Consider the following 17,816-nt stretch of genomic DNA (forward strand, 5'->3'; position numbering starts at 1 on the left):
GTGTGTGTGTGTGTGTGTGTGCAGCCTCGTCATGATCGGGTAGGTTTGTTTGTGAGCTCCAGTCAAGTGGAGTTTATTTAGATGTCTGTGGCTTCTGCTTTATTTCATCTTTTTGTCTCCTGAACGCCGACTGTTTTGACATTGATGGGATTCAGAAGGTTTGCCGGAACCTTCAATTTACCTTCATTCGGAGCATTTTGGAAAATAACTTGATAACACGTTTGAAACTGCGGTGCAGCGGTTTGAGATTCCGCCCAGGAGGTCTTTGGCTCCTCCAGCCTTCAGCCTGAAGGTCCTTGGTTGGATTCCAACCGGAGGACTTCCATGGTCTCCTTGGAGACCCTCCATGGTCCAGACGTGAGATCTTGCATGTTTCTCCCTGTGAGCTGCGATAGGCTGAAGATAATATAAATCATAGAAATAGCCATGTGGACGCCTGGTTAGACGCCGCAGTAGATATGAGAAGATATGATGGAACCCTGGGAGATCCACATCTAACGTTAGCACCTGATGAAATGTTCTTGTTCTTGCTTCTGCATCCAGAACCAGCACCTTCTGACCGGAGGTTGTCTCCTCCTTCTGCGTAAACATCCTTGACCCCGAGCCACCAGACTGGGGCGCCCCGGCGTCGACTGCTACTGCCAGCACGAGAGCGGGGCGGCCGTCCTCCAACTGCAGTTCCTCATCAACGAGGTAAGGCGGAGAAGATCGGGTTCGGACCGGGTCTCTAAAATGACCCGCAGAAACCGGGAAGCAGGAGTCAGACGGGTTTGAGGTTCCACGAATCATCTGTTACTAGCGCTAACAGCTACGTGCTAATCGCTGAAGTCATGCAATCGTTCTTTAACGTCGATGATGGACGACTGGTGAGAAACGGCTGAAGCCACGCCCCCTGGGAACCTGACCAATGAGAGCCCAGGCACGTCCTCAGGCCGCCTCGCTATTGGCGAGTGTTTCTCCTTTTTCCGTGTTCATGTTTTCCCCTGATGTAAACCCACCCAGCGTTTCCAGTCCCGACTCCTGGGCTCCTGTGCATTTCCATGCCACGTGCGCTCCACAAGCAGTCCATCTGTGGTGGTGCTAATTCACGTTAGCCTAGCCTAGCTTAGCTTAGGTCGGGTTAGGTGAGGTAACATTGAGCTTGGTTGTGTTTGCGTAGGTTAAGGTCGGTTAGCTTCGTTTACGTCAGGTTCCTTTAGGCTGGGTTAGCTTAGCTTCAAATTGAACAGAATAGCAGAGCATAGAATAGAATTGGGTTCTTTTAGGGCGGGTTGGTTTTGTTTGGTTAGGTTAGTTTAGGTTGGGTTGAGTTGGGCTATTATGGCTATTGTTGAACATGAGTCAAGGTACGTGCGTGTGTGTGTGTGTGTGTGAGTGTGTGTGGCAGATGGGATGAGTCAGCTCAAGATACGATACATATTAAAAAAAATGCATTTGTAAACAGCACATATCAGACTGGTCCGACATTTTCTTCGAAAATAAAACCAGCTCGGTTTTGAAGGCTCTGACATTCGCTCGCATCTCATGCTCAAACCGGTTTTTCCCTCGTATCTTCACGTCCAGCTCATTCATGTTTGTCAGTACGTCCAAAGGAAAGGCTGAATCACAAAGCTAATCTGTGTCGAGAATTCTCAAGTAGCTCCCAAAATGAAATAATCTCCTGTTTGAGCTCCCACATTCAATGATACGATCATTTAATCATTCGCATTAGTAAGAATTCTGTACCGATCTTTGGTGGACCGGATTGGAAGGACCAACGGGCCGTAGGTGGCCCGCGGGCCGTAGTTTGCCAACCTCTGGTCTGGACTCGATTGTTCTGAGAGGCTCTAACAGGCCGGCGTGAAAAAACTCCTCTCCTTCGACGAGCGCAACGTCAATCATGGCGGCGACCACGTCTGTCTCATATGCTTCTTGCGCTGGAGGAAAATTAGAATTCCTCTCCGTTCCCGTCCCAGTGGAGGGCATGAAGAGTCTAATTCATTTGTTTGTTTGCCAAGACCGCATTCATTATTTTACTTTCATGAATTAAACATCTGACTGGCTTCTGAGAGGTTAGCTAGGGGAGGCTGGGATGGAGACACTGGAGAGGAGGACGGGAGGGGAACCTACCCGGACAGATGCAACATCTGACCATCCATCCATCCATCCATCCATCCATCCATCCATCCATCCATCCATCCATCCATCCATCCATCCATCCATCCATCCATCTAAACATCTAAACATCCATCTGTCCTTCCGTCCGTCCATCCAACCATCCATCTAAACATCCATCCATCCATCTAAACATCCATCCATCCGTCCATCCATTCATCTAAACATCTAAACATCCATCCATCCATCCATCTAAACATCTAAACATCCATCTGTCCTTCCGTCCATCCATCCATCCATCCATCCATCCATCCATCCATCCATCCATCCATCCATCCATCCATCCGTCCATCCATTCATCTAAACATCTCAACATCCATCCATCCATCCATCCATCCATCTAAACATCCATCCATCCATCCATCTAAACATCTAAACATCCATCTGTCCTTCCGTCCGTCCATCCATCCATCCATCCATCCATCAGTCCATCCAACCATCCATCCATCCGTCCATCCATCCATCCATCCATCCATCCATCCATCCATCCATCCATCCATCCATCCATCCGTCCATCCATTCATCTAAACATCTCAACATCCATCCATCCATCCATCCGTCCATCCATCTAAACATCCATCCATCCATCCATCTAAACATCTAAACATCCATCTGTCCTTCCGTCCATCCATCCATCCATCCATCCATCCATCCATCCATCCATCCATCCATCCATTCATCTAAACATCTCAACATCCATCCATCCATCCATCCGTCCATCCATCTAAACATCCATCCATCCATCCATCTAAACATCTAAACATCCATCTGTCCTTCCGTCCGTCCATCCATCCATCCATCCATCCATCCATCCATCCATCCATCCATCCATCCATCCATCCATCCATCCGTCCATCCATTCATCTAAACATCTCAACATCCATCCATCCATCCATCCGTCCATCCATCTAAACATCCATCCATCCATCCATCTAAACATCTAAACATCCATCTGTCCTTCCGTCCATCCATCCATCCATCCATCCATCCATCCATCCATCCATCCATCCATCCATCCATCCATTCATCTAAACATCTCAACATCCATCCATCCATCCATCCGTCCATCCATCTAAACATCCATCCATCCATCCATCTAAACATCTAAACATCCGTCTGTCCCTCCGTCCGTCCATCCATTCATCCATCCATCCATCCGTCCATCCATCCATCCATCCATCCATCCATCCATCCTCTAATCTAGCAGGATATATGGATCCTATATACACATATGCTTCCATTTATATCCCTTTTTCATTTAATGTTTTTATTCTTCCTATTTCCCAGCTTTAAAAGCATTGACTCCCTCCTTCTCCTCCTCCTCCTCCTCCTCCTCCTCCTCCTCCAGCCCTTTGGTTTCCATCACACAACCCAGACTTGGAGCTTCCTGGTTAAATGGAAGTTGAAGATGGCGTGTGATTGGGCGATCAGTGTCCCCAACATGTCAATGGGTGGAAATCATCTCCTCATCCTCCTCCGTTCTTCTTCTGCGCCACCTCTTTAATCCGATGCTTATATTAGTCATCTAAAAGCTAACTCCTCCCTGGGGTCTGGTCTTCATGGGAACAGCCTTGTCGCCGCACCGCCCTGGGAATTCGGCAGTTAATTGCAACCTCCCATGCTTGGAGCCGCCGTCACCGGCTGGAGGGTTTTCCAGTTTCTCCAGACTCCCTCTAATCGGGTGCTTTCACTTTCTGCCATTCAGAAGTCCAGCTACCGGCAAGAGGGTGCAGAACATGCAAACTCCCTCAATCCTGAGCTCCTGTCATGATACTGTCATGATAGCGCAGGGGCGTCAAACTCAAACACACACCGGGACAAAATTCAAAACTGGGATAAAGTCGCGGGCCAACATTGATATTTATTGAAAAAAATCTTCCTCCAGTTCTACCAATGAACCTTTTCATATGGACCCAAACAAGTTCTGCTTAAAAACTAAATATGGAACAAGCGTAGCTTAATACTATACAATATTGAACTTGATATTGCACTCCTGCAAAATCCTGCTCGTGCTAGTATTAGCATAAGGTTGCTATGACGACTGTACACAGAGGAGAGGGTGTTTATGGGTCCTGTTGTAATTTTCGTGCCAAAAAAACAGCAGAAAATTCTTGGATTTGTAGAATTAGCGCTACATGCGCTGTAGACTCTAATAGTCATTTGTTATGGCTTTGCAGGCCAAATAGAGTTACAGTGCGGGTCAAATTTGAGTTTGACGCCTGTGCTGGGTCACGAATGTTGGGGTTTATGTTGATGCTTGTTTTTTGTGTGATTTTGGGGTTACTGTGGATGTTGTTTGCGGAGCAAGGAATCTGTTGGTTTGTTTTCTTACCTGGAATTGGGCGAGAACAGTCAGTTTTATCGCCACGTTGCTGTGGCCGCCAACAGCTATTGCTTATCAGACGGAGGTTTTACCGTCACCCGGGTTTTTCCCTGAAAACTAAAACGCTTCAATGCGTTGAAGGTCAAAGGTGTGGACGTTGAAGTTGATTCTGACATCTCACGCCCAAAGTCCTATTCCGAGCCTCTTTGGCTCTTTCTTCCAGAAGGTCACTGCGGTGTTCGGCCTCCTTGAGGGAAACTACCGCAGTTTGGATATCAGCTCCGCGATGCCGGGGTTATTACCGAGCGGACGGGAATCATTATTGATCCGATCTGAAACGAAGGCCGTGTGCTACATCAGGATTGATGTAGGAGACGGGCTGTTAAAGTGAGCGCGGACTTGTGATCTGAGATCATCGGCCCTGGAAGCGCGTCTTGAACTCACATAACTCCGCACAGATTCATATCACTGATCGATAATTGACGGGAATCGAGAGGTTGCGAGAGGATGCATTTAAATCGAGGTTATAAGCCACGGCAGCATGGCGGCGAGGGGGTTAGCCACAGGATTCCTACGGGATCTGCGTGAAGCTCCTCCTGGAAGTCCAGGAGCGTTCAGGAGGTTCACCCTCCGTTGTGGAGCGGACGCGAGGGTGAACGTTTCCATGTCCGGGCCGCCTCCGGAGTTGGATTTGTGCAGGAGAACAATGAAAGCTAGCAAAGGTTCCTGTTCTGAGTGCGATTATATTTCATCAGTTCAAGCGCTGCGGGATGTCTCTTCTTTATAACACCCGGTGAATTTACAGAGCGAAGGAGACATTTGGCATCTCGCAAACAATACAGACCACCCGACGCTTCCATCCAATCCTGTTTCAGAGCAATCCATCCGATAATATTCTCCCTTTGTCCTTTTCGGGCTCCGTGAGCACCTCCTTTCAAAAGTAAATCTACAGCTATCGAACGCCGCTGTCTCTCTGTGGCCTGCAGGGGGCGCTGGTCACGGCCTGTGCAGACGACACGCTACATCTGTGGAACCTCCGCCAGAGGAGGCCGGCCGTCCTGCACTCGCTCAAATTCAACAGGGAGAGGTAAGGCACACACACATGCTACCGCTAACACGGACCGGCTAGCGGTCAAAGCTAGTGATCCCGATACATCCGTGACACGGATACGCGGGTTTTCGCAAGGACGTTGCGTGTTTTCCCAGAAGCCCCACGTAATAAAAGTGTGGGCGTAGTGCCAGCAGCCCAAGGGTGTTTTAGGTGGTCCAATGAAACCAGATCTGAGGGGATGTATGCCTTCCGGCGCGGTTAGCTTCAAACGCTCGAATGAATCACGAAACCAAACCGAGAAGAAATCCTCTCGCGTCGCGGCCACGTTTTGGTCACGTCATTACGTTTGGGTCACCATCACCATCTTCTCATGGCCCGACAAATGCCCTCAAATGCTACGTGCTCCGAATGTATCGGTCGCACGTTTTCACCGCACATCTATTCCATACCGAAAATGTAGCATGAACCGGATTGTTTAAGAACCGCGTAAATGACGTGGAGGATTCGCTCGGAAATGTGCAAGCAGCAGGATCGTGATCATCTGACGGATATCTGTGGGAACCGTCAGCGGCACGCTTTCTTTTGGACGGACCGCGTTGAGGCTCCAGGTTCGGAGGCGGCGGGACGCTTGGCCCCGAACCCTCCCCCGCCACCGCGAGGACCCGGTCAATCGGCTCAGTCTGGAACTCGCTGGAGTTGAGAAGACAAGAGCGGCTCCTGTTTCCTGCCACTTCCATTGATTCTCCTCATCCTGTCTGATGAACTGGTGAAATAGGATCTGCAGGTGGAGGCTCTCGCTTCCATCTTAGTGTGGGACCTCGCGAGGCGTATCCTCCCGAGTGACCTTCGCCCTTTGGGTCACACGTAGGTTGAATCAAACACCTGGTGGCGGCAATGATAGACGTTCCCCCTGTCGATGTCCTCCTCTGATCAGTTTGCCCGGAGGAAAGACCAAGCAGTCCAGGAAGTCGTGTCGATCGAAGCTAATCGTGACGTCTTGCACGAAGGCGCTCCACAACCGTCCCCCGATCCGTACGGAAACTAGCGTCGGATCAGAACGCCGTGAAGTTGTGGACGAAGGAGTGCAACGTTTGGACTCTTCTCACTTCTTCTGGTGGTCTGACGCCGCTCAGATGTCTGGAAAGAAGGACGAGTCGGCCGAACGCTGGGCTTCTGGTGTAGAGAGGAGGGTCCCTTGACGTCACACTTCCTCACCTTCATCTCTGGCCAATGGGGAGGAAGCTCTCTCTGCTGCAGAGTCGCAGTCTGCGGGGAGAGAAATTGCTTGGCTCCTTACTTTTTTCCAGCAGAGACAGCTCAATCTCTGCTTTCAATCATGAAAATTTAATGGCAAACAATGGCCTCTGCATGCTGATGCCGAGCTTCGGAAACAATTTCCTCCCCCGGTGCGGGTGAACCTCTAAACATAGAAGGTGACTCATTTTATTAGGGACCCGGACTCGGGAAGTTTGTTTTCTGCGTCTCAGGGGTCGGTAGATCGGTCTGCAGGCTGCCGAAAGTACCCGGAGGACACGTGCACGTCCATTATTCAAGCGAGCTCGGTGCTGTCGGGGGGGACGACGTCGTTCCGGGGTAACAACGGTATCGCGCTCAGAAGAAACCCCCTTGTTCGGTCCCATTCGGTTCTCCTCGCAGCAGATCGGTCAATGTGCTCGGGCCCTCGCGCAGGCTTCTAGGAGACCACCGGGAGCTCAGGGTCTCCTCAAGCACTCTCCAACAGGCCGGCTGGAGCTCGGGACTGAACCGGGAACATCCGCGTCCAAGAAAAGCACTCTGAGCATCACTTGCTAAAAGCATACCTTCGTAGGCCAGGTGCTTAGATAGGTTCCCCTTGATCCAGGTGCCGGGAGCGGCAAGAAACATCACGTTCCCGTTCGTCTCCGAACCCGACGCTTGAAGAATTCACTTGCTCAGCGCGCACGTCCGTGCACGTCTGCCTTTTCTCTCCCCTTCGTGAAAGCAGCATGTGGAGGAAGAGGAGACCTTGGACGGCGGCAGAGGTGAAAGGATGTGCTCACAATACAAGTCTAATGAGATGTCAGAAAAATGAAGCGCTGCATTGCGCTGCGTTCCCATTCAGCCCGACGCTCCTCCTCGCCAAAATAAAACATGTATATTTATGTATTGTTTTTTTTTTTTTTTGCTCATCTGCAGCTTTAGCGGGAGCAGGTATTCTGTAAAACTGCATTCCTGCGGCTAAAAACTGAACCGAACGTGCCTTCGACCAAGCGGCCGTCCTTCCCATCTGAAGGTCGTCGGTTGGATTCCCGGCTCCTCCCGTGGTTGGACGCCGAACCCCCGGTTGCCACGGCGGCGTGAAGCGGGTGAATGTGATCCACTTACATCCCAGCGAAGGTTACATAAGTGGAGAGCACAGCTTGTTGTTGTGCTAAATCTCAATATAACTTCCACTTTCCTTTGGTCTGGTTTGTTCCGGGCGGCCAGGCGCTTTCGGCAAAGGCTCGATTTCTCCGTTTGAAAATATGATCCCAACCGTCCCTTATGGGATGCATTATTCATGTGTCTTGGCCGCTGTCCCGGTGGTCGGACCCACCGCGCCGTAACGTCAGGAGGGTTCTTCGAGCTTCAGTGGAGGCGGTTGGAAGCCCCGCCTCCCGTTCCATGTTTGGAGACCTGCGGAGACGGGGTGGTCCGGCCTCGGAGGCCCGGCGGGCAGCCGGACGAACCGGTCCGGACCGACCGGTTCTTGTACATGTGGAGACGGAAAGCCTCCCGGAAGTCTCCTCAGAAGGAAGACTGAAGGCCAGCAGACGCAGGTCAGAAGGCCTCCGTTGCTTTCTCGCCATCTGCAGCCCAATCCCCGTCGATTGTTGGATCCTGCTGGTGAAAGACGCTGAGCTCAGGTTCTCCAGGAGGTCCCGGACCAGGATCAGGAGATCGACCGCAGGCAAAGTGTAATAAACCTGTTTACACGCAAAAGCTAATTAGCAAAATTATTTCGTCGGTGTGATTCATGCGGCGGCGGAAAAGCGCGCGGACGCTCTTTGTAGATTACGGTCGTAATTCAAAGCGTTTCCGTCGGGTCTCCGGAGGGCGGCGCCGCTCCGTCACCTCAGAGCTGACGAAGATCCAAAGCTCCTCGAGCAGAAACCTTCTGGACTGCGGATTCAGATCTGCTGGTGTGTGTTGAACAATTTCCACAAACTAACTTCATCAGTGCTTCTAGAGCGCTCGCCGCTACATTCATCTCCTGCCCTCCCGCCTCTCAGACCAAAGCATCGGGCGATAATATCCGAATCCGATCCAACCTGAGATCGTTTCCGTCCCCGAAGCTGCTCACCGTCCACTTTAGAGTCCTTTCAGATCTTTCTACTTTGCTGTTTCTAATATTTGATTCGCGAGCGGACCTGTTGGAAACGGGTCCGGGTGAATCTGCAGGTTATCTAACAGCTCCGGTCCAGATGAGCATGAGTTTGAGGTCGGGGTGACGTCATCCCGGCGTACGTTCCATCCAAACGGAGCCTATATCTGTAGCGGTGACTCACCCCCTCCGGGGCAGTGATTGCTAGGTGAGATCCTTTGAGAAGAACGCTCCACCTGTCTGGTTGGTGCAGCAGTGAATCATGTTCTGGGATAAATGGAGGACGGAGGCTCGGTGAATCATCCGCCCGTTTAGCTCCATGTCTTTAGGCTAAACCTCTGGCGATTAGTTAATCAACACCCCCTCCTCCGATTGAAAACAGAACGAGACGTGAGTCACCGCGAGCCGTGGGTTGCTTTGTTCGGTGACGGCTGTCCATCAGCGGGAGAAGAACTTCAGAAGCTCCGGTGCAGAACTCTTCGTGGGCTCCGCCGTTTGCTTTCCGGTAGCATCTCGCAAGTGTCCTATCAGCCATTAAATACTCCAAAAACACAAGTTATACGTCGGATGTATTTGTCGATGGCTGACGCTCAAAAGGCGGCCATGAGACGTGACGGTGGTGGATCATCCGGGCCAGGAGGACCGAGGAGCAGAGAGGGCGACCTCAGGAGAACCTCCTGGACGCCGGACGGAGACTTGAATTAAAAATGAGTCGATCCCAGACTCTCCGGAGACTCGCCGACGGGAGTCCGCGAGCATCTTCAGGGCGGTTTCCGGGTGGAGATGGTTCACTGATGTCACCACGGAGCCGAACGTCCTCCTCGAGCTTAGAAGCCCAGGAGAACCCACGTCTCCGTGACTTCCAATGTTCTCTTTGTCTTGTTCTTCTGCCTCTGCAGGATCACCTTCTGCCACCTTCCCTTCCAGAGTAAATGGCTGTATGTGGGGACGGAGCGTGGGAACACGCACATCGTCAACATCGAGTCCTTCGTCCTGTCCGGATACGTCATCATGTGGAACAAGGCCATCGAACTGTGAGTTGCTCTTCTTCTGCACGCTATCTGCTAAACAATGGAACATCTGGAGCTCATGAACATCAGATCCAGGTGTGAGCAGCTCTGTGGGGAAGGACGTTGTTCTTCTAGATTGGAACGGCGGTCTGTTCAAGGAGCAAAGAGCAGAGATCCGTCGACGAGCCATGTTTGTTTGTGGGAGAGCAGGCCTTCCTCCAGTCAGAAGGTTTCTCCTGATGGTCCTGCTGAAGGTGTGTGAGGGAATGGATGAAGGAGATCCAGTGTGGAGAGCTTCAACAAAAGAGCTCCGGCGGAGGACGTTTACATTCATCATCCACCATAGCGCTAGGGTTAATCGGAGAACAGCTTCTGGACCTGGTTTGAAGACCGGACTCAGAGGAGCTTTCTGAGGGTGTGAAGATCCAAGAGCGCCAGATGTGCAATCATCTCAGCTGCGTGGGTGCTTAACCGACGTTTGATGAGTTCTCAAAGAAACAGCAGAGTTTGAAACGACACTTGTCCTTCTGGTTCTGAGCTCGGATGCCCGCCTCTCATTTCAGTCCTGGCGGAGCCGGGGTTAGAACCTCCAGAAGGTGGTCTCCACGTGCACGGTTCTAAGCCCGTCCATCACGGGTGGAGAGAGAGGAACATCTGGAACCCGCCGGTCCGGGGCGAGCGCCGCCTCCCGGCCAATCGGGACCGGGCGAGCCGGGATGGCACGCGCCATTTTAACCAACCTTGCTTGTTTGAAGGAGGCGTTGACTTTGTCGGGCAGAAGGGTTCATCAGTGTGTCCACACACACTGTTCTCCTGCTCCTTCATCAACCGGATGATGACAAACACACACACTCCCTCCTCTGCATCTTCTCCACCTACACCAGCTCGCTGGTGTCACCCTGACGGGTCGCCTGCCGCAGTGGCAGTCACAAGTCACTTACATACCAAAACCGTCTTGTCGGCTGTGACAGGCCAAACTTTGTCATAACACTGACGAGTGTGTGTGTGTGTGTGTGTGTGTGTGTGTGTGGGAGGCCTGCGTGCCAATCACCACAGAGAAGGCTGGGAGGTGTTTGGGAATCAGCAGACAGGACTTGGTTTCTCTCCGCACCACATGTCTGAACATCTGCGGCCTCGCGAAGAGGCTAAAGCTCCGGAAGAAGCTGCGAAGGTTCTTAGTCACTCCTGATCGTCGCGCCGGCGAAACGGCGGCCGGGAGAAGCAGAGACGTCAGAAGCTCCACGATCTGATAGACGCTGCCAGGAAGGACCTCCACGGCTCTTTGCATGAAGGATGCAGACGTTAGCAGCTTCCAGACAAAATACTGCTAAGAAGAAGAAGAAGAAGGAGGAGGAGGAGGAGGGACCACCGGTGTGAAGAGCTCCTTCAGCTCCACACTTCGAAGAAGATGACGTGGAACACGTGGAGGTAGAAGGTGCCACGGTCTTCATGGAGTTATAACCATGGGCTATAAAAGGCTGGAGTGGTTTTATCTTCTTCCTGCGCTAAGATCTCCGTTAGCTGTTCGCTAACCCTGGGAAGCCCTCTGAGTTGTTGCAGGACAGAAGAGCTCGAACCTCTTCATTTCACACCGTTTCCATCTATTTCATCACAAGACGACATCCAAGAGATGGTGCTCTGCAGTCTGAAGAAGTATCTGCTAATAGGCGCGGCCTGTGGCCTCCACCGATCATCAAGAACCTCTAAAAAGACCCAGCCTGGGAGCAGGAGATGGTTCGAGGTCCACGTTCTCCGGTTCCTCTGCTCTCTGGATGCGCCGATAGGCTGCAGAAGGTTCCTCCAGCGTGGAGAAGGTCTGATTTAGCATCGATACAGAAGCAGGTGGTCGGGATGAGCAGGCATGGAGAGGTGAAGGACCGCCGGTTCCTTCTCCACCCTCTATCACACACCCAGAAAGTGGATGTTAAACCAACATGGCCGCCCGGATCACAAGTGTCTTTACTTCTAACTTCTCAGAACTGGATAGTCATTCAGCCAGCGCATTGCCGAAACATTCACACACACACACACACACACACCTACTCCATCATCACTTCACTATATTGCCTTTTGCGTCGGAGAGCAGGTCCCGAGGGGGTGAAGGCCTGGCAGCCCGCAGCCATGGCAACCGCTGATTCACCGCAGTGATTATATGCGTCGTCTCCGCGGCCGAACCCGCACTTTGTCGTGTTTCACGCCTGGAATTATGCGCTTTAGCGTAAAACGCCCGGCCGATTCCCCGCCTGATGAACGGGGCGGCGGGCGAGGGACGGCCCCTCCGGGACGCCCGGCTCCGACGCTACGCCTTCATCGCCGTCGTCCTCACGGCTTCTCGGAACGCGAGGTCTTTTGCGGCGTTCGGCCTTGACGGGCGAGAGATTGATTTTTGACCGAGTCGGTCGGAAACGCTCCGGGGTCCGAGCGTTTGTATGGGCGGTGTGAAGGCCTCCCTGCGTTCGCTCAACATCGCTTTCAACACACAAAGGCAAAGATCCGCTTGAAATTATTTCTCTCTTCGCTGAAATTCAATAACCGGGAAAAACATTCTCAACTCTGAGAACGGAAGTCCTTGGTGCAGTGCGGGTGTGCGGCGGATAGAACGGGCGGTGGACCGACATGAAGACCTGCCAAGTACCCGGGCAGGTCCACCAGGGTGGCACCGCCAGCCCAGAAGGCCTCTCCTGACTCCGGAACCTTTGCGGGTCCGACGGCACTCGACCGACAACCGGGTCCGCGCGGTGAGATGAACGCGAACCTGGAAGGCGAAGGGGGCGTCAGACTGTTTCCTCCTGGCTGAAGGTGGAAATGGACAGGAGGTTGAGACGCAACTTCTGAAGACCCATCGGGTTCCACGGAGGACGACGTACCACCAAACATCTTGAGTTGGACGTGCGTGGCTCTTAGCGGCTATGATTAGCTCCGTCCGCTACAAGCGGTGGTTTGTTCAGACTCAACACTTGTAGCTCTTCGCTACCGTACAGGAAACGCACTTATGTTTTGTTTATCGGCCTCCAGCGGCGGGTTCCGGTTGACGGGTTTCATCCACGTCTTCCAGCAGCTTCCCGGGCGTCCTCATGTGTGAGGAAGGAGGCCAGAGTCGTCCTTCTGTTGGTGTCTGCTGCTTTTGAACATTAGAATGCAAGCTAAGCGTCTCTTCTCGGCGTTCAGTCAGGATCTTCACGCGGAGACGCTTCGAGCCCCGGATGGTGGTGGAAGCAGCTCAGATACAAGACGCTCGATGTTTTCAAAGCTACCGATGCATTTTATCCCCGAGCCGGTTTGTCGGAGAGATGGATCGCCGTCGCTTTGGGCGAACTTTGCTGACCTTCTCCCTGCGGGACCATGGACCGTGCACTCGCCGGAGCAATCGGCCCAATTAGCTTCTAATCAGAGCGCACGCTATTGTGATTGAACACGCTCCTTGCGCTAGTCTTCTAACCTTTCAGAAGGTTACTTCCTGACCCCTGCATTACGTACGGCGTCACCAAAGAGAAAAAGGTCTTGGAGTGACGCCTTCGTCTTCATCTGTCGGTCATGTGCACGTAGACAGATATTTCTGAATCAGCCCCTCCACCTAATACTGAGTGCACAGTGTTGGTGGTGCTTCTGCCTGCCAGCCAGAAGGTCCCTGCCAGGATTCCCGCAGGAGGCCTTCCTGTGTGGAGTTGCCATGTTCTCCCCGTCGGCAGGTTCCTCCCAGAGTCCAAACACATCCAAGCGACCATCACGGTCCAGACGTGTGATGGTTGCACGTCTGTGACGGGCCGGTGGTCATACGTCTCCACGGGACGCGTGAATGAGTGGCTGGATGGTCGTTTGGAGGCTCCGCCCTCCTGCGCACGCGGATCGTCAGTGAATTCTGAACATTTTATCGAGCCGATCGGGATGCAGAACAAGCTGCTCGCTTCACGTGCCACCTTTTCCCCTTTTTACCAATTAATCTCTACTTCTAAGATCTTTGTCCGTCAATCTGTGGAGCCTGATGGTTTCTGAAGAACCTGTGTGTGAGTTGGTTCATGTGCAAACACCAAGGCTAAATGACGTTTCACCATAATATTAGGAGGACGATCAAAAGGTATCTGGTTACTTTCAGTTCGCGGACATTCTTCTTTCTCTCCACAAACCAATGTGACAATCAAACACATGAAATAATCCACGTGGCCTCAGAGGTTCATCGTCACCTTTCAAATGACAACAATTTCAATAATAATGATAATAATAATTGTACGTCGCTTTTGATATTCATTAGAAATGTATTTGTCGTCAATTTGCGAAACAAAATGTCAACGAAGCTCCGCGTGATGGTTCTGATCCTGAGCTCCATCACGACATCCGCATTTGTGGAGCTTCTCTAAAACCCATCTCAGATGGTCCTGGATCAGATCCTCCTCCACCTGCATGTCCTTCACCTCTTTTCTCCTTTCAGATCAACCAAAACTCACCCGGGACCTGTGGTCCATCTGAGCGACAGCCCGAAAGACGAAGGCAAGGTGAGCGTCTGGAGAAAAACATCTCCCCGGGTTCTTCTCGGTCCTCCCGAGGGAAAGACCTTCACTTCTGCAGAGGTGCAGAGGTGCAGAGGTCGGAGCTTCTGCCTCCCAGCCAGAAGGTCCAAGCCTTTCTGCGTGGAGTCTCCATGTTCTGCCCGTGCCTGTCGGGAAGCTGTGGCTCGTCCGGCGACGGCGTTTGGCTCCCAGACAATTTTGAGTTGAAAAACAAAAACAGTTTGGAACTGATTTTAAAATACTGGTGATATTTCTTCAAAATACTCTCATTTCAAAGGTCAGGTCGGGAACCGATGGCTTCCAAGCACGTTATTGTAAAGGTGAAGGAATCTATTTTAGCAGATAGTCAACTAGTTTATCCTAGTGACAGAAAAGATGGCAAAAAGGAAAATAAGACGATGATTGCCGTGCATTCTGAGCTGCGTGGACGGATCAAAGTGCATCTGGATCTGCACTTTGTCTGATACGCAGTGATAAAATTGCATCCATGAAACGGTCAAATATAAAGCGACACGTCGAACAAACCCAGAAGCAGCACCAGAAGTCGCATTGAAAGTGAGACATATTTGAGTTATTGGACTTTAAGAATACTGTATGGCTCTCGATGAAATATATTTTGATATATTTGGCTTTTATGGAGTCAAAAAGGTTCCTGACCCCTGATCTAGACAGACAGACAGATAGATAGATAGATAGATAGATATTCTGCTAGCTTGCTAGATAGATAGATAGATAGATAGATAGATAGATAGATAGATAGACAGATAGACAGATAGATAGATAGATAGATAGATAGATAGATAGATAGATAGATAGATAGATAGATAGATATTCTGCTAGCTTGCTAGCTTGCTAGATAGATAGATAGATAGATAGATAGATAGATAGATAGATAGATCGATAGATAGATAGATAGATAGAGATAGATAGATAGATAGATAGATAGATATTCTGCTAGCTTGCTAGATAGATAGATAGATAGATAGATAGATAGATAGATAGATAGATAGATAGATAGATAGATAGATAGATAGATAGATATTCTGCTAGCTTGCTAGCTTGCTAGATAGATAGATAGATAGATAGATAGATAGATAGATAGATAGATAGATAGATAGATAGATAGATAGATAGATAGATAGATAGATAGATATTCTGCTAGCTTGCTAGATAGATAGATAGATAGATAGATAGATAGATAGATAGATAGATAGATAGATAGATATTCTGCTAGCTTGCTAGCTTGCTAGCTTGCTAGATAGATAGATAGATAGATAGATAGATAGATAGATAGATAGATAGATAGATATTCTGCTAGCTTGCTAGCTTGCAAGATAGATAGATAGATAGATAGATAGATAGATAGATAGATAGATAGATAGATAGATAGATAGATAGATAGATATTCTGCTAGCTTGCTAGCTTGCAAGATAGATAGATAGATAGATAGATAGATAGATAGATAGATAGATAGATAGATAGATAGATAGATAGATAGATAGATAGATAGATAGATAGATAGATAGATAGATAGATGGATAGATAGATAGATAGATAGATAGATATTCTGCTAGCTTGCTAGCTTGCAAGATAGATAGATAGATAGATAGATAGATAGATAGATAGATAGATAGATAGATATTCTGCTAGCTTGCTAGCTTGCAAGATAGATAGATAGATAGATAGATAGATAGATAGATAGATAGATAGATAGATAGATAGATAGATATTCTGCTAGCTTGCAAGATAGATAGATAGATAGATAGATAGATAGATAGATAGATAGAGTGTCAGGGTATCACACCTGATCCCAATTTGTAATCGGCGCCAGCTGCAGCAGATGCCGCTAATGAAGATCCCTATAAAGGGCAGCGGCATGCGCTGCCTGGCGCCGGGGGATCGTGGCTCTCAGATCCCTGCGGATCCCTGCCACGAAACGGACCCCGACCCCGTTACGACCAGACCCAGTCGGCCGGTGTGACCTCTGAACCCGTCCTGGTGAGACCCAGCCCTGTGCAACTCTGTCTCGGGGCCAGGGGCTCACCGGCGACACCCTGCCTGCCGTTTCAACGCAATAAAGCGCTTTCCATCCAGATTTCTGCCCTGAGGTGTGGTTCCCTGCTGGAGTCTGCTCCCCCGCACCGGGACAGATAGCTAGATAGATTGCTATTCTGCTAACTTGCTAGATAGATCCCACAATGATATCCAACAACATGTTGTCCATGAGGACCCACAACATTTGCATTTCAGAAGAAGTGAAGGTGCAGTGAAGGTCATTTTAAGGTCATTGTATTGATTAAACCAAGAGTAGAGTCTCCTGGTCTTTGCCTTCAGACCTGCAACCGTCGAGATGTTCGCCGAGCGATGTCCTCACAACAGATACCGTCTTTGAATATGTCAAAATAAGTCCGACGTGTCGTCCTCACCGGAGCCAGGACGTGCACCGTGCACGGCGGCGGCCATCTGGGGCCACGCAAATTATGCAAAGCTTCTTCTTCCTCATCGTACAATCAGAAACGTCATCACGCTTCCCTGCCCTCTAACTCAAAAGCCGTCCTCCATCATCACTCCCTGTCTTCTATGATGCAACCTCCTCGTGCTGTGTGTGTGTGTGTGTGTGTGTGTGTGTTCACGCTTGTATGCATGGGGAGTTCTGCACTGTGTGTGTGTGTCTTGTGTTATGTTGCATGAATCATTTATTTGACTGTCAGGACATGAAGATGGAGGCTACGTCTGACAGAAAGGAAGCCAGAAAAAGCCCATGAGATGTTTCCCGTGACGCGCTGAGCATCAGCTCACAGCATCTCGCAGTGGACACACACTATCTGGACCTGGATTTAGAGCAGCGACGCCCCGAAAGACCTTCTTTGGTCCAAGTCGAGTTTTTCCTCTCCCAGTGTGTCATCTCAACCTTCTCTTTTCTCTCCAGCTCCTCATCGGCTTCGAGAGCGGGACCATCGTGCAGTGGGACCTCCGGGCCAAAAGAGCTGACTTCAGGATCTACTACGATGAGGTGAGCTCCAGGATATGGGGGGGGGAAAGAGCATCGGCTTGGCGTACAGGGAGGGTGGAGAAGATGGAGGACGAAGCAGGCGTGGTGTCTGGTTTGGAGATACTGAGGAGAAGACAGGAGGCAGCAGGGGGGGAGATGTTTGTTTGTTTAGAAGTTTATTAGGACAGTTACGTTAAGCACAGAGGCGGAGATGTTTGTACCAGATTGTAGCTCATCGCTAATTTCCATCTGTAGTCCTGGACATTACAAATATAAAACTGTATAAAATAGACAATATATATATAAAATATACAGATAGGCAATAAAATAACTATACAATATATAAACAGGCAATAAAATATGTGTTTTGCAAGTTGAAGGTGCTATTGTTGTGATATTATTACTTTGGTAAAATACCCGTCTGGCATTGTTAGCATG

The 17,816-nt window shown here is 50.2% G+C and overlaps 1 protein-coding gene across 12 annotated transcripts in view; it reads left to right on the plus strand.

Annotated features, from left to right (window-relative positions):
• Nucleotides 1–17,816, plus strand: part of stxbp5l (syntaxin binding protein 5L) — a 95,634-nt gene that overhangs the window by 47,857 nt on the left and 29,961 nt on the right. For all 12 annotated transcript variants that reach the window (XM_086144748.1, XM_086144750.1, XM_086144752.1 and 9 more), the window contains exons 3-7: nucleotides 612–693; nucleotides 5,464–5,564; nucleotides 9,771–9,905; nucleotides 14,308–14,371; nucleotides 17,316–17,399. In XM_086144748.1, the coding sequence (XP_086000874.1) occupies nucleotides 612–693; nucleotides 5,464–5,564; nucleotides 9,771–9,905; nucleotides 14,308–14,371; nucleotides 17,316–17,399 (466 nt within the window). The remainder of the gene's footprint in view (nucleotides 1–611; nucleotides 694–5,463; nucleotides 5,565–9,770; nucleotides 9,906–14,307; nucleotides 14,372–17,315; nucleotides 17,400–17,816) is intronic.

The sequence above is a fragment of the Fistularia commersonii genome, chromosome 4, assembly GCF_037954325.1.
Source record: "Fistularia commersonii isolate RoL2024-O1a breed Wild chromosome 4, RoL_Fcom_v1.0, whole genome shotgun sequence".
NCBI classification, from domain to species: Eukaryota; Metazoa; Chordata; class Actinopteri; order Syngnathiformes; family Fistulariidae; genus Fistularia; species Fistularia commersonii.